At 49.0% G+C, this 15,567-nt stretch overlaps 2 protein-coding genes and 1 pseudogene across 2 annotated transcripts in view; all 3 read left to right on the top strand.

Annotated features, from left to right (window-relative positions):
* Positions 1-2,519: 2,519 nt before the first annotated feature.
* LOC147829729 (uncharacterized) lies at positions 2,520-6,791 on the top strand. Its single transcript, XM_087204403.1, has 2 exons — positions 2,520-3,163; positions 6,623-6,791. Exons 1-2 carry the CDS (start codon positions 2,561-2,563, stop codon positions 6,668-6,670), a joined length of 651 nt encoding a protein of 216 aa, XP_087060529.1. The 5' UTR covers positions 2,520-2,560; the 3' UTR covers positions 6,671-6,791.
* An 851-nt stretch (positions 6,792-7,642) lies between these two features.
* Positions 7,643-9,944, top strand: LOC147829728 (lysine-specific demethylase 2B pseudogene; annotated as a pseudogene).
* Positions 9,945-11,598: 1,654 nt separating this feature from the next.
* The window catches only part of LOC147829727 (uncharacterized), a 326,929-nt gene continuing 322,960 nt past the window's right edge, over positions 11,599-15,567 (top strand). Inside the window, exon 1 of the mRNA XM_087204404.1 lies at positions 11,599-12,172. Within this exon, the coding sequence (XP_087060530.1) occupies positions 11,599-12,172 (574 nt within the window). The remainder of the gene's footprint in view (positions 12,173-15,567) is intronic.

The following is a 15,567-nucleotide window of genomic DNA, read 5'->3' as shown; positions in this document are numbered from 1 at the left end:
TTTGAGATTTCTCCCCCCCCCTTTCTTTCAGGATTCTTAAACCTCATCCTTTAATTTTCATGTTTTTCTGATTTGAAGGTTTATAGTTAGATTCATAGGAAGCTTCTTATATTACATAAAACTCAATATATTTTTGTTTTGGGGAAAATTTAAAAGTTACCTATAATTTCATCAGCCAAAATCTTTTGCAGTTTTTCTTGCATATGTTTAGGGCAAACACCTTGCATAGGATTTACCAGCATATAGCCATTGGTCTACTATCAGGTATTTGCAATGTTCTCAATTTTCATTTTTTTTCAATATTTGTCTGATTTATTTCACTCAACATGGTCATCTCCAAATCCATCTATTTTTCTGCAAAGGACAAGATTCACATTTTGGGGGGAGTGGTTTGGTACCGGGGATTGAACTCGGGTCCTTACACTTGTGCAGCAGGTGGAGAAATCACTGAGCTAAATCCCCAGCCCAAGATTCACTTTTTAAGTAGCTGATTAATACGCCATTGCATTAGCACATATTCTTTATCCATTCATCTGTCATTGGGCACCTAGGCTGGTTCCATCATCTTGGCTATTGTGAACTGTGCTACAATAAGCACAGGTACGCAGGCTCTAACCTTATTGCATGCAGATTTCAATTCCTTTGGGTATAGACCAAGGACTGGTATAGTTGGATCAAACCATAGCTCTGTTTTTAGTTTTTTGCAGAATCTCCATATCAATTTCATTGTGGCCATACTAATTTACATTCCCACCAGTAGTGTAGAAGAGTTCCTTTTCCCCACATCTTTGCCAGCATTTATTGTTTTGTTTATATTCTTGTGAATAACCATTCTGACCAGGGTGAGATGGAATCTCAATATTGTTTTGATTTGCACTTCTGTAATGACTAAAGATGCCATGTATACTTCTTTTTTTTTTTTTGGTACTGGGGATTGAACTTCAGGACCTTGCACTTGTGAGGCCAGTGCCGGAACCACTGAGCTAAATCCCCAGCCCCCATGTATACTTCTTTAAAGAAGTGTCTGTTCAATTCTTTTGCCTGTTTTTTGATTGGGCTATTTGGGGTTTTTTGCTGTTAAGTTTTTGTGTTTTTTATACACAAGATAGAAATCCTGTCAGAAGACCAGCTGGTACCAACTTTCTCCCATTTTGTATGCTATCTTTTCACTCTGTTATTTCCCTGTGTAGAAACTTTTTCATTTGATGTAGTCCTATCTATTGATTCTTGCCATCATCTCCTGTGCTATTAGAGTCCCATTCAAGAAGTCTTTGTGCCTGTGGCTTCAAGTGCTTCCTCTGTGTTTCCTTTTAGCAGTCTCAAAGTATCAGGTCTTAAACCTAGGTTTCTGATCAATTTTTAATTGATTTTTGTACAGGGTGAGGAGATAGGGATCTTGTTTCAGTCTTCTACAACTAGACATCCAGGTTTCCTGGCAGTATTTGTTAAAGATGCTATCTTTTCTCCAACATATATTTTTGGCTTCTTTGTCAAGAATCAGATGGCTGTAGTTGGGGGAATTGTTTCTGTGTCTTGAATTCTGTGCCAGTGGTCCATATGTATACTTTTGTGCCAGTACCATGCTGGTTTTGTTACTATGGGTTTGTAGTATAATTCGAAATCAGGTATTGTGATGCTTCCAGGCTTGCTCTTGTTGATTAGGATTGCTTTGGTTATTAGGGGTTTTTTGCATTTCCATATGAATTTCAGTATTATTTTTTCTAGTTTTGTTAAGGCTGTCATTGGTATTGTGATGGGAATTGCACTGGATCTGTAGATTGCTTTTGGTATAGCCATTTTAACAATATGAACTCTGCCAATCCATCAAAATATAAGAAGCCTTTCCGTCTTCTACTGTCTTCTTCAATTTCTTTCTTCAGTGTTCCACTGTAGAGGTCTTTTATTTCTTTGGTTAGATTGATCGCTAGGTATTTTTTTAAGTTACTGTGAATGAAATGGTTTTATTGGTATCTTCCTCAGCTAGTCCATTATTGGCGTATAGAAAATCTACTGTTCTTTTAATGTTGATTTTATTTTATTGTTGTTGTTGGGGTTTTTTGGTAGTGGGGATCGAACTGGGGACCTTGTGCTTGCGAGGCAGGCTCCGGAACCACTGAGCTGAATCCCCAGCCCTGTTCTTTTAATGTTGATTTTATATCCTGCTACTTTGCTGAATGTGTTTATCAGCTCTGAAAATCTTTTGGTGGAGCCAGGTGTGGTGGTACATGCCTATTATTCCAGCGTTTGGGAGGCTGAGGCAGGAGGATGGCTGTGAGTTTGGGGCCAGTGTGGGCTCTAAAGTGAGATCCTGCAGAGGAGCCATCCTCCTGGTCTGAACTGTTGCGACTGCAGTCGCTGCCCCTCTCAGGATAGCTGTGACTCGGGGAGTCCCACTCTGGTACACACAGGAACCTCTTGCGCCCCCAATAGGGAAAGTGCTCAAGGGCCCCGCGCCTGGGGGCTCATCCTCAGCTAGGAGGGAGGCCCGACCGTCCTTGGTCGACACCTCCAGCTCTACGTTTCCGCTCGGACCCCGGTGCCATCGGCACCCGGTTATCAGATGCATCCGGCGGTGGGGGCTGAATGCCCGCGCCAGCTTCTCCGCCTCATCACGGGCCCCGAACCGATAGGGGGCCACCACGAAGTGGTCGAGGACAAATCCACCATCTCGAAGTCGTGGTCACTGCTGTCGCCCCCCTGGTCCGCCCCGGAGGCATTTGGCTCACCCTCCAAGCCCCGCCCCGTCCCGACTGGGTCCCCAAGGATCGCTCCTCTCCCGCCGCGGCGGCGCGTTGGGAAACAGGGCCATCGCTGCCGGGGGCGCGCAGTCCTCCCTGGGCCTGAAGAGGAGGCGAGGCTGCAGCAGGTGCAGGTGGATGAGGGCCATCAAGCTGAGCACCGCGCCCCCTCCGTCCGCCACTCGGGGCCCGGAGCGGGGAGGGGGGAGGTCCAGGCAAAAGTAGGGGTTTGGCTCGGCCTTCCCCGCCACCTCCTGGTCGGGGCACTCGGGGTCCGGGCCGTCTCCGCCCCCGCCCGCTGCATCCTCCTCTTGGCCAGCGGGGACCGGATCCTCTGCCGAGGGTCCCCCGCTGCCACCATCTCCACCCTCCGCGGGCCCTCGGCCTTGGTGGTCCAGCTTCTCGCTGGCCCGGGCGGTCTCCAGGTAAGAGACTTTGAACTTCTCCTTGGCCAGCCGCTTTGGGTTAAGTTTGCAGCGCTCCAGCTCGCGCTTCATGTCCACCCCGACCCCGGCCTCATGACTGGAGCCTGCTCCCCAGGGAACTCGGCCTGCCAGTGGAGCTCAAACTCCTCTGGGTTCCACATGCTGGGCGTCCCTTCTGGCCACCCCAGGCCGGACTCCTCAGCGCCACCGCTGAGTGGTGTTGCAGGGCCCGCTCTGGGAAGCCGGAGCTGGCTGGTGCAGTCACCAGCCCGTCGCTTCAGCACCTGTGAGGAAAAGAGGCTCAAAAATAAACTCTCAATTTTCATTTTTATCTTTTCTATATGAGATGCCTGCATATATGTTGCTAAATATATTCTCCGAGGATTGGAGTATTTTTGTACAATGAGAATTTTATCAGTATTCTTTTTTACATTTTTAAAAAATTATTTTTGTTTTTGAGACAAGGTCTCACTGTGTAGTTCAGGCTGGACTTGAACTCACTATGTAGCCCAAGCTGGCCTCCAACTTGCAGCAATCCTGCTGCCTCAGCCTCCTTGCTGGGATCATAAGTGTGCACCACCACACCCAGCTCTTTTTTCTCTTTTTAGTGCTTGGGTTTGATCCAGAGCCTTCTTACTGAGTATATCCTCAGCCCTTAAATGCAAAAAAAAAAAAAAAAAAAAAAAAAAAAAATGGCTTTTAAGTAGGATCTCAGTAAGCAGCTAAATTGCCTAGGCTGAACTTGAACCTGTGATCCTCCTTCATCAACCACCCATACTGCTGGGGTTACAGACATGAGATATCCTTATTGTTAATGTATAAAACTTGTGTGTATGTATACGGTACAGTGTGCTGTTTTCATGTATGTATACACTGTAGAAAGACTTGATCCAGTCTTTATATCAGTCAGTTTAATAACGTACAATTTTTTTGTGGTGAATAGAATTAACAATCGCATTTTTTAGCCTTTTTGAAATACATACTTCTTAGTAACTGTGGTCACCACGCAGTGCAGTAGATCACTAAATATTTCCTCTTCATTTTGACTGAGGCTTTGTATCCATTGATAATCATCTTCCTTTTCCCATTCCTTATGGAATTCCATCACTTCTAAAGTCCAATTAAAGCTACTTGGGGCACACTGCCCTCCAGGTAGACCAGGCCATGGTAGAACAGTATGATCACGGCACTGGTTTTTTGTTTTTTTTTTTTTTCATTTTGGAGGATTAAATCCAGGGCCTTTGCAGGGTTCCTCTTTCCCCACAGCCTTGCCAGCATTTGTTATTAGTTGATTTCATGATACCAGCCATTCTTTCTGGGGTGATGGGAAATCTCAGTGTTCTTTTCATTTGCATCTCTCAAATGATCAGTGATGTTGAACATTTTTTCATATGTTTATTTGCTATTTCTACTTCTTTGTCTGAGAAATGTCTGCTCATTTCAGATGCCCATTTTTGGATTGGGTCTTTAAATTTGCAAGGTCTGATCTCTTTAAGTTCTTTATAGATTTGAGATAGTAGACTTTTGTCTGAGGAAGAGCAGGTGAAGATTTTTTTCCCACATTGTGGGTTGGCTCTTCACACTGCTGGTGGTTTCTCTTGTGCTGCAGAAGCTTTTTAATAAGAAGAGATCCCACTTGTTGATTGTTTGTGCTAGTTCATGGGCAACTGAGGTTTTGTTCATAAAATATTTCCCTACACCAATGTCTTCAACAGTTCTACCTAACCTCTGTTCCAGCCAATTCAGCATTTCTATTTTAATATTTAGATCTTTAATCCATTTTTATTTTAGTTTAGTGCATGGTGAGAGATATAGGTCTAGTTTTAAACTTTGACAAGTTGAAGCTCAATTTTTCCACACCATTTATTAAAGAGGCTATCCTTCCTTCAGCGAGGGTGTTTGGCCCCTTTGTCGAAGATGAGGTGGCTGAGTGTGTCTGGAGTTGTTTTGGCATCTTCTAATCTGTTCCACTGGTCCTTGGGTCTGTTTCTTTCCCAGTACCATGCTGTCTTTATCACAGTAGCTTTAACAATGTGATTATAACAAGCAGTGTTTGCTCTAGATCACTTATAACAGAGGCTGTGCTGTTTGGGCTGGTTCAAACCAATACCTGTGGTCTTCTGAGGAGGACATCATCTGTTATAAATAAACAACTTGAACAGTTGTGAGGAGCCAGCAGGTTTCTCTTTCCCCCAAGGAAGGAAGCGCCAGTTCTGAATCCTACCATCTCCTGCCTAGCAGCTAATCACACTGCAGAATGTGTTCCAGTGTGGAGCCTGTAGGTTGGGATTGCTGGACAGTTGTCATTGATCAATGTCTGTTGGGGAATCTTCATCCTCTCAGGCTGTTTGAACCAACTGCCTGGCAACAACTCACACCCCAGACACAAAGACCTTCAATGCCCAATGAACCTAAAGGCCTTGTGCCCGGACCCCAGGCACTAATCACAATCCTAAAGGACCAAGCCCTGGTGGGAACAGCTTAGAAAGGAGGCTGAACTTCATGCTTGTGCCCTATGATCATTTCCTAAGCTCTCAGGATGGACATTTGCCCTACTCTCATATCCCACTCTGTGCCACAATGGTCACTGAGGATCTCAGGTGTTCTTACCTGGAACTGGAACATAATTCCCCAAGCAGTGGATGTTATCTTCCATAGCAGGCTGGTCAGACCCTAGCCTGATGGGTGTCATTCCCAGGCTGGAGGCCCAGGACAATAGTGCCTCTCGACCCCGCTTTCATAGATTGCAGATACTTACTTCAGTATATTGGCCTCCGTGACCCCTGGAGACTCTCAGATGTGCTTTTTACCTTGTGTCCTGGTATAGTACACTGAGGCACAGGATTAATTCTAGGCAGTCAGTGAGATCCCAGGCCCAAGAAGACCCCTCCAGAAGGTGGCTTCCTATGAACTCCGTGGTACCCTGTTGGGACTGAGCACCATGAGGATGTGGTGAGAACAAGGTGCTGTGGAACCCCCGGAGCGGGGCAGATCTTCTCTGATGTGTGGGTTTCAGTGACTGTGTGGGTGTCTGCATGTCTGTCTTGTGTTGATCAAGAAAAATCCCTGCCTGCTGTTGCTAGGGCAGGGCGGGGCAGGGGGTACTGATTGTTTCTGGCAGAGCAAGGGGACACTATCCTGCTGCTACCTTCCCAGCACATGTTCCAATTCTGTCATTCATTTGTTGTTCCCTGGCCTGACTTCCCCTATCCAGTCCCGTCCTTGTCCCCCAAGGGTCCCTGGGCCCTGGGATGGGATCACAAGAGGAGGACACTCTGCATGTGCAGCTACCAATATCTGAGGATCTCTGGTCTCTGCTATCACCCAGCAGGTGTGGTGAATGTCATAAGCAGGTGGCAGCCATTGCCTAATTCAGTGCCTTTTTCTGGTCCTCTTTTCTTTCTTCCTCCTCTCCTCCCTTATTCCATCCCTCAATCATTCCTCCTCCCATTCTTCCAGGATACCCTCACGAGGCTCTCATCCTTGATTTTGCTGAAGGCCAGCTAGTTGCAGCTGGGTGTCCCTGGAATGGCACAAGTGCAGCGAGTTGACGACTCTCAAGGAGACGGCCCCTCCCCTGCAGTATACATCTCTTGACAGAGATACCAAATTCAACCAAGTTCTAAAGGTCACCAGTCACTGCACAGGAGCAGATTTTGGAATTTGTTTCTCAGAAACACTTAGTGAAGCTGGCTGAGGTGTGGAGCCTCTGCCATCCCAGAACTCTGGGAGGCTGAGGCATGAGGATCACACATTCAGACTTGGCAGTTTCACTACATAGTGAAATTCAGTGTTAACATTTTTTTAAAAACCCAAAATGCCTTGTAATGCAGCTCAGTGAGATGGCCCATACTGAGATCCCCATAGTGAGACAAAACGTATTAACTTGTAAAATGACTAAATCAAGAGGAGTCTGCAGTGTCTACGGGGCAAGACTGGAGCAAATTCCACTAGGAAACTTCAGCCTATGGTGTCCAGAATGCTCTGAAATTTTACATTATTAAAAATAAAATTTAATCAAGATCTAGAGAATGACCATCTATCTTCAAATAGGAGAGGTGGGAGTGTGCTGTCCTGCTCCTCTTTCCTTGAAGAAGTGAGAGACAGCCGGGATCATTGGCCCCCATGTATCCCCCAGAGAGACTGTAGAGCTGCATTTCCTAGAGGGCACCATGGAATTCTGTGTCCCGGATATTGTTCGTTCTGCCCCTTGGGCCCTGCAGATGTGACCCTGTCTCTACTGCTACTTCTGTGACTGTGACCCAGAACCTTCACTGCTCTTAATGTTTTTAAAAAATGACATTGACCCCCGCCCCTCCTGCACAGGCGTGCTAGGCGCACAGCGGCAGCAGCGGCAGGAGCCCAAGCCTGAGCCCTTAAGGGTGAGCCGGGTGAGCCAAGCCTGCTCCGGGCGGGCGGCGGCGGCAGCAACGCTGCTCCACCATGTCAGCGCACGTGAGTCTGGGCCCACCATGAGCCATGGCCATGTCCGTGAGCACCGAGGAGGATGACTATGAATCGGAGCCGGACCAGAATCGGGCAGTGGGTCGGCCCAAGGGCAAGCTGGGCCCGTCCTCCACAGTGAAATTGGCTGCCAACCAAACGACGGCAGGAGCTCGCAGGCACTGGACGAGATGCCGCAAGTGTGAGGCGTGCCTGAGGGCAGAGTGCAGAGAGTGCTACTTCTGCAAGGACATGAAGAAGTTCGGGGGCCCCGGGTGGATGAAGCAGAGCTGTATCATGTGGCAGTGCATCGCGCCAGTGCTGCCCCATGCTTCTGTGTGCCTTGTGTGTGGCGAGGCAGGGAAGGAGGACACAGTGGAAGAGGAAGAAGGCAAGCTCAACCTCATGCTCATGGAGTGTTCCATCTGCAATGAGATCATCCACCCTGGCTGCCTCAAGATTAAGGAGTCAGAGGGTGTGATCAAGGACGAGCTTCCAAATTGCTGGGAGTGTCCGAAGTGCAACCACGCCGGCAAGACTGGGAAACAAAAGGGTGGCCCTGGCTTTAAGTATGCCTCCCACCTGCCCGGCTCCCTGCTCAAGGAGCAGAAGATGAACCGGGACAACAAGGAAGGGCAGGAGCCGGCCAAGCGGAGGAGTGAGTGTGAGGAGGTGCCCAGGCGCAGGTTGGACGAGCACCCCAAGAAGGTGCCAGTGGACAGCATCCTGCGCCGAAAGTCAGATAATGTGCACCTGAGGAGGAAGGGGAACTATGAGAAGCCCCAGGAGCTGAGCGCAGGCAAGTGAGACTCAACACTGCAAACATCCCCCGGTTCCTCTCACCTCTCGCCGAGGTCCCCTCTAGGCAGCAGCCTCAGTTCCTGGTGGAGATCCAGTCTCACTTACTTCGAGGAGCAGCTAGAGCCTGGCAAAGAAGATAAGCTTTTCACGAAAAAGCGGAGGTCCTGGAAGAACACTGAGGACCAGATGCCACTGGCTACCAAGACTCTGAGGTGCTTCCAGCAGGAGCCAGAGGATGATTTGCCTGAGGCACCCCCCAGAAGCAGGGACAGGGACCACTCATGCTCTAGCTTGCCCACCGCAGGGCCCAGCACTGAGGGGGCCGAGGGCTCGGAGGAAAAGAAGAAAGTGAAGATGGTGCCGGAAACAGCTTCCCAATAAGGAGCTGAGCAAGGAGCTCAACCACTAGATCCAGAAAACAGAAAGCAGCCTGGCCCACGAGAACCACCAGCCCATCAAGTCAGAGCCCAAGAGCGAGAATGAGAAGCCCAAGCAGCCGCTGGGCCTCTGTGAGTGCCCCCACTGCTTCAGCCAAGGGCTCAATGGCACCCCCCGGGAGCTGCAGCACCCACCGGGGCACAGCCTGTGCAGCCCGCCTCATGTCATCTCCCGGCCCCCACCCTCTGTGTCCCCACCCAAGTGCATCCAGATGGAGTGCCATGTGATCTGCCCACCCCTCATCAGCCCCCCACCCGACTCGCTGCCCCTGGATGATGGGGTGGCCCATGTCATGCACAGGGAGGTGAGGATGGCCGTCTTCAGCTACCTCAGCCACCAAGACCTGTGTGTCTGCATGCAGGTCTACAGGACCTGGAACAGCTAGTGCTGTGATAAGCGGTTGTGGACCCGCATCGACCTGAACCACTGCAAGTCCATCATGCCCCTGATGCTCAGTGGCATCATTCGGTGCCAGCCCGTCTCCCTCGACCTCAGCTGGACCAACATCTCTAAGAAGCAGTTGAGCTGGCTCATCAACTGGCTGCCTGGGCTCCGAGACTTGATGCTGGCGAGCTGCTCCTGGATTGCAGTCTCCACACTCTGTAGCTCCAGTTGTCTGCTGCTCCCGACCCTGGCTGTCCCGTGGGTAGAAGGGCTCAAGGACGCCCAGATGTCCCCGCCCACAGATAACAGGCTGGGTCAGATGGACAATCAGAGTAAGCTCCGGAACATCGTGGAGCTGTGTCTGGCAGGCCTGGACATCACAGATGCCTCCCCATGACTCATCATCCACCACATGCCCCTGCTCTCCAAGCTGCACCTCAGTTATTGTAACCATGTCACGGACCAGTCCATCAACCTGCTCGCTGTGGTTGGTGCCACCACCCAGGACTCTCTGACCGAGATCATCCTGTCAGACTGCAATAAGGTCACTGATCAGTGCCTGTCCTCCTTCAAACGCTGTGAGAACATCTGCCATATTGACCTGAGGTACTGGAAGCAAGTCACCAAGCAAGGCTGTGAGCAGTTTATTGCCGAGTTGTCCGTGAGTGTCCCATTCAGGCAAGTCAAAGAAAAACTCCTACAAAAACTGAGTTAGTCCAAGGATAAGCGTGTAAATACAGGGCAGGGCAGGGAGTGGTGGCAGGGAAAGACGTTATAGCCACGGAGGGCTTTGTTTCCCACTGGAACTCTGGACCGGGACTGCAGGCGACAGCGATTCTGTGTGCAGGTCTCACCCAGGGAGTGACGGCTTGCCCCTCACCAATGAGTGAGGGGGCACCTGCTCTGCTCTGCATGGTGACCATGCTGCTCTCTGGACCACTTCTCAGGTAGCCTTGGGAGGAGACGCTCTGGTCAGGAGAGGAGGGCTCACGTGGGCGTGGGGTTGGGGGTTGCTTTGGTGATGTTTTTGTTTGGACACCCAGGTCCTTGCAAGGTCAAGGGTTTTGGTGTCAACATAATGTGGACCACATGCCACATCTGCCGCCATCCTGACACATTTTGTTTGATTATGCAGAACCATTTTTGTACAAATTGTTTAAAAGTTATTTATGCAAGGTTTGAATGCATACCAGTGTTTTTATTGTCTTGAGATTGCCAACCTTCCTGGTTTCCTTCAGGTAGGAGAGAACTCAACCTGTACTTTATCAACACAGATGTGCCCAGACCTGAGCCGGCGGGCAAGTCTTCCACTTAAAAGCATGTTCATCTGGAAGCCAGAGCCCGCTGTACACATCAGGAAGCCACACAAGCATGTTGTGGATAGATGTAAATTATAGTCAAAGTAAGACCTGTTGCCAAGTTTCCTCCATAAAGAAGTCACTTTTTTCTCAAGATTGTGCAATTGAAACTTCAGCCTTTGTGCTCAGGATGGGTTTGCTCCAGCATGAGCTCTTGTACCTCACATCGACCTAATTTATCCCGTGAGTCAAGGAGTAGAACAAATGTCCCCACAAGGTGGGAAAAAAAAATGACACTGACAGATGCAGATGTTTCCTTCAGATCTGGTATGGGGAGAAAATTTGGAAAGAGTCTAGAGCAAAAGTTGCTGAGACAACTGTCACAGTGTAGGCACTGAAAATGTCAAGGGATGGAGGATGACTGTGCCATGTTCCCAGTGCATACATGAGATGACAGGAGAGCTGTGTTCTGCCAGACTCCCCATCCCGCAGCTGAGCGATGCACACCTGAACCCTAGGATGAAGACACAAAGGAGGAGCACCCGGGGGAGAGGTCCCTGTTCCTCTGTTGGATGACTATCTCTGTGTCTTTCCTTATGGTGCTTTCTGTATTTTACTGCAAAACTTATCTCTTGTCTGAAAGAACACTTCATAATTTAGTTTGTGATGAGAAGTCATGGGAATCTATCTAGGATTTTCCTGTCCTCCAATAAGCAAGATTGAACAGTAGCTTCCAAGATTCTGCAGCCAAAGACCAATATGATTGCAGTTTTGTGAAAAATGTAGAATAGACTAATTACAAGGACATAAGATGAGTGGATCTAGCAGCAGGGGAGAAGGGAGGAAAGACCTTTGCGTATTGAAAATGTCTTGGAACTGGACAGTGGTGAAGGTTGCACAACATTGCGAATGAATGAGAATGCACTGAAAATGCAGCAAGTTGATCATTTTAAACAAGACTAAAAGCTTAAATTTTATTTTAAATAATTCTATCATTGACCTGTCTCTGGAAAATAAGAGTAACAATAAATACAATAATAACTAAACCTGTAAGGGAGAGGAATTGCAGGTATGGGTCAAGAGTTGGCCTCAAGTAGAGCTCAAGAGATAGTACTTGCTGTGGAGCCACCAGGAGCTGCAGCTCTGCAGGTGGTGGAGAAGGGGTTTCAGGTCCTAGCTCTTGCTGTGGGGTCAGAGCTGGTGAGGGAGCTGCAGTTGCAGTTGGCACGAGGTCTGCAGGTGGGACATCAGTGTGGGCTGGAGCTGGCACTGCAGTTGCAAGAGGGGGAAAGATCACCAACTTTTCTTGTTCCCTTCTGGGCAAAACCCTCTGCCTGTCAGAGACAGCTGTGTGCACCGACACAGCTCCAGGAAGTCCTCCCAGCCTGCAGCCCCCTACTGACTGCTGAGTGTCTCAATGTTCATGGGTCACTCAACAGCTCACAGCCTTGCTGTGTTTCAAGGCCTGTATCCTCTCCACAGTTCCATTCTACAGCCCTCTCACCCTGGGGCTCTTCATCAGAGGACTCAGGAGGCACCAGGTGGTCCTGGAGAAGCTCATCCTGGGGATGCACCTGGGATTTCAGCTCCACCGAGGAGTCAAAGACAGAAAAGGTGCACCTGGGGAAGACAGGTAGGCAACAAGGTGAGAGGCCTGGCCTTTAGATCCACACTATCTTCCCAGGGCACCTGTCAGTATGAACACGGGGGCCTCCTGCCCAATCTGTGCAGTGCCAGGTCTACAAGCTCCCCACCCTGAAAGGGACAGTGCAGTCCCAGGCAGCCCTGACAGGCTGACAGAAGGCTCCGTGGGAGTCAGTCCCTGTTTAGTGGTGTGATGGCTCTGTTTCTTCAGGAAAGCCTGACCTCTGCCTCTCCTCACTGGCAGATCAGCTCCATGAGGACAGGGATTGGTATCTGCTGTGCCCTTGCCCTCAAGGGCACAGGGCTGCTGCATTAATATGTGAGATGTGAGGGGTCAGTAGGAGTCTGTGAGTAGGAGTGAGAGCTGAGTCTCTTGCTCATGCAGTAATGGGTCGCTCAGTTCTCTGTGTCTTTTCTGGCCACACTTGCACTGCTTGTATCCACATCTGTGGAGGCCAGGAAAGGGTGGAATCTACCTTAGTGTGAGAAATATCTGAACTGTTGCCCAGGGTGACTTTGTGGCCCCCAACATTGAAACCCAAAAGGGCAGTGATGGCATCTGCTCTGCTTCTAGGATCATGGTCAATGTTTCTGCACATAGTGTCTCTTCATGTACATTCATGGATTGAGGGCACCCACCTGCTCTTGTTATCCTGGAAGTCCTGCCCCAGGGTCTCCACTGGGGTGTGGGGAATCCCTGCCTGCACCATGCTTACTGTGCAGACCTCTGCCAAGCTCTTGGTTGACTGATTTCCAATCTGTGATGAGACAGTAGAGTGTCATGGAATTAGTGTCCCCTCCCCCATTACTTCCCAGTAGAGTTTGAGGCTAAAGCAAGCAACAGTGACACTCCAAATGGTCCATATAGGCTCATGCCAGAGGGGGCACACGAGGGGCCCAGCAGAAAAGGGATTGTTATACTAAAAGTTGAATTTCAGAAGGAAGCCTACAAATACTAGCATTATGTAACCAGCTTATTAGCTGCGTACAGGATGTATATAACTCCATGCATGAAGAACAACAGCCCATGTGTCCTGAAACAACCTCCCCTTGTAGAGGTGAGAAAACAGAGTCCCATCCTAGGTGGCCCAGTCCTTTATGAGGTCACACAGAATGTTCCCCAGGTTTCTGATGAAAGGCAACCATGAAAGAATCAGGTCTGGTTTCCTTACCTAGTAAGGCAGAGTGGCTGTGTTCACCGTCTCCCTTATACAATGTCATTTAGCCAATAGGGACCCCATCCTGTGACCTGCAGGGCCTGCATAAGTTCTGTGAGACAGCAAGTGCCAGAGAAATGACAGAGTAGCATGGGCCTGATGTTTTGGGTTGAGCTCGCCTCTGCAGATGTGATGCTGTGTAAGAGCTGGAGACAGGGTGCCAGGACAGTCGGGACAGTGCCCCATGGACTCCTGGACCCAGGATTTACGATGAGGTGAAATGCCAGAATGAAATCGTGTCAGGAAGTGAAGTGACTTAGTGTCCATGTTCCTATTCTGATGCTCCCACCAACGTGAAGACAGTGACAGTGCACCTGGCCAAGTGCGTGGCTGAGTGGAAAGAATGTTGAGGTTGAGAAGAAGAGACCCCAGACTCTTTTGGGACCAGGACCATGGGCCCTCTGTTTATCAAGCTTTGGAGGAGGTGCTGAAGTTGTTATTTAGCCCCAAAGGTCCTCTCAGTTCTCCTCTGTTCACACTCACACCCTGCACCTGAGCGGGCCTCTGTTGTTACTGTGGGGCCCACTATCTGGTGTAGGCACATGGCATACAGGCCCAAGGCAACCTGCTCCAGGCCATTGTGCTACATACAGCTCTGTGGGGACAATGCCCAGCAGTTGGTAGGGAAGCATGAGGGTGTGCTAGACCATAATTCATTTTTTTTAAACTGTATATCCTTTTATTGGTACATTTTAGGTATACAATATAATGACATTCATCATAGGAAATTTGCACCTTTACATACTCTCTTGGTTCTTATTTTGTCCCCCTTCCCCTGCCCTCCTTTCAACCCCTCTCTCCCTCCCTATTTACAAAGATATTGTTTCCTTTTTTTCATTGTCTCATATTAATTCCATTCCCTTCTTTCCTTACCCCTCCCCCTCCCGCTTACCCTTCCCCTTTGCCCCTTTTTTCCCTATTTCACATTATCTCTATTATACCTTTTAGCCATTATTTACACTTTCACGGCAGGGATTATTACAACCCCCAACTTGAAACTATACTACAAAGCTACTGTGATAAAAGACAGCACGGTCCTGGCAAAGAAACAGACTTGAGGACCAGTGGAACAGATTAGAAGATGCTGAAACAACTCCAGACACACTCAGCCACCTCATCTTTGACAAAGGAACCAAACACCCTCACTGGAGGAAGGATAGCCCCTTTAATAAATGGTGCTGGAGAAATAGGGTTTCAACTTGCCAAAGACTAAAACCAGACCTATATCTCTCACCATGCACTAAACTAAAATAGAAATGGATTAAAGGTCTAGATATTAAAACAGAAATGCTGAACCGGCTGGAAGAGAGGTTAGGTAGAACTCGTGAAGACAGCGTAGGAAAAGATTTTATGAATAAAACCTCAGTTGCCCGTGAACTACCACAAAAAATCCACAAGTGAATTCTCTTCTCACTAAAAAGCTTCTGCACAGCAAGAGAAACCACCAGCAGTGTGAAGAGACAACCTACAATGTGGGAACAAATTTTCATCAGTGGTCCATCAAACAAAGGTCTGCTATCATGAATCTATAAAGAACTTAAAAGAATCAGACTTCCCAAATTTTAGACCCAATCGAAAAATGGGCATCTGAAATGAATAGAGCATAATTTGTGCAGTTGTTGCTCCAGATAACCTTGTGCTCCCCACACAACCAATAGACATGTCACAGGCTTCTGCCTCAGGAGGACAGGAGATGCCAATGAGGCTGGGGACAAACACTTGGGCTCTGCCTTTCTCCTGCTGCCTGCCCTGTCCAGGGTAGGAATATGACAGGACCCTATGCTCACAGCCTCCCAACACCTGGTCCTATCCAGGAGGACTTCTCTCAGGACACTGTCCCACCCCCAGCCATGACACAAATACACTGAGGATGAAGTGTTGGTTGTTTAGGGGGACTCACAGTGGTGATCGGTTCTAAATATACCTGTCCAGGTATCAGTGGCTCCAAGTGCCTGGTGGCTGAACCTAGGGACACCTGCCCTGGTCTCTCTCTTGTCTCTGGGCATCTAGGGGCTGGGTCTGGTGAGACCTGCCCTGTGCTGCCCATGACTGTTGGGTGGTTCCTGATGAGGGTCCTGAAGCTTCTGGGCTGAGTGAACCATCCTCTCGTTGCCAAGTGGTTTCCCTGTGTAGGGTCCTGAGGCTGTGACCAGGAGGCCTGGGAAAGCAGGACAGCATG

Source organism: Heterocephalus glaber, unplaced genomic scaffold (genome assembly GCF_053883595.1).
Source record: "Heterocephalus glaber isolate CG9 unplaced genomic scaffold, H.glaber_assembly_v1.0 deba00000474, whole genome shotgun sequence".
In the NCBI taxonomy this organism is placed as follows: domain Eukaryota; kingdom Metazoa; phylum Chordata; class Mammalia; order Rodentia; family Bathyergidae; genus Heterocephalus; species Heterocephalus glaber.
Note: the sequence above shows the minus strand (reverse complement) of the source record. Positions and strands in the feature narration are given on the sequence as shown.

Coding starts and splice junctions, on each gene's coding strand:
- LOC147829729 (XM_087204403.1), top strand. CDS start 2,561: ATGCATCCGGCGGTGGGGGCTGAATGCCCGCGCCAGCTTCTCCGCCTC. Junction 3,164..6,622: donor CTGGCCCGGGCGGTCTCCAG/GTAAGAGACTTT, acceptor CCATTCTTCCAG/GATACCCTCACGAGGCTCTC.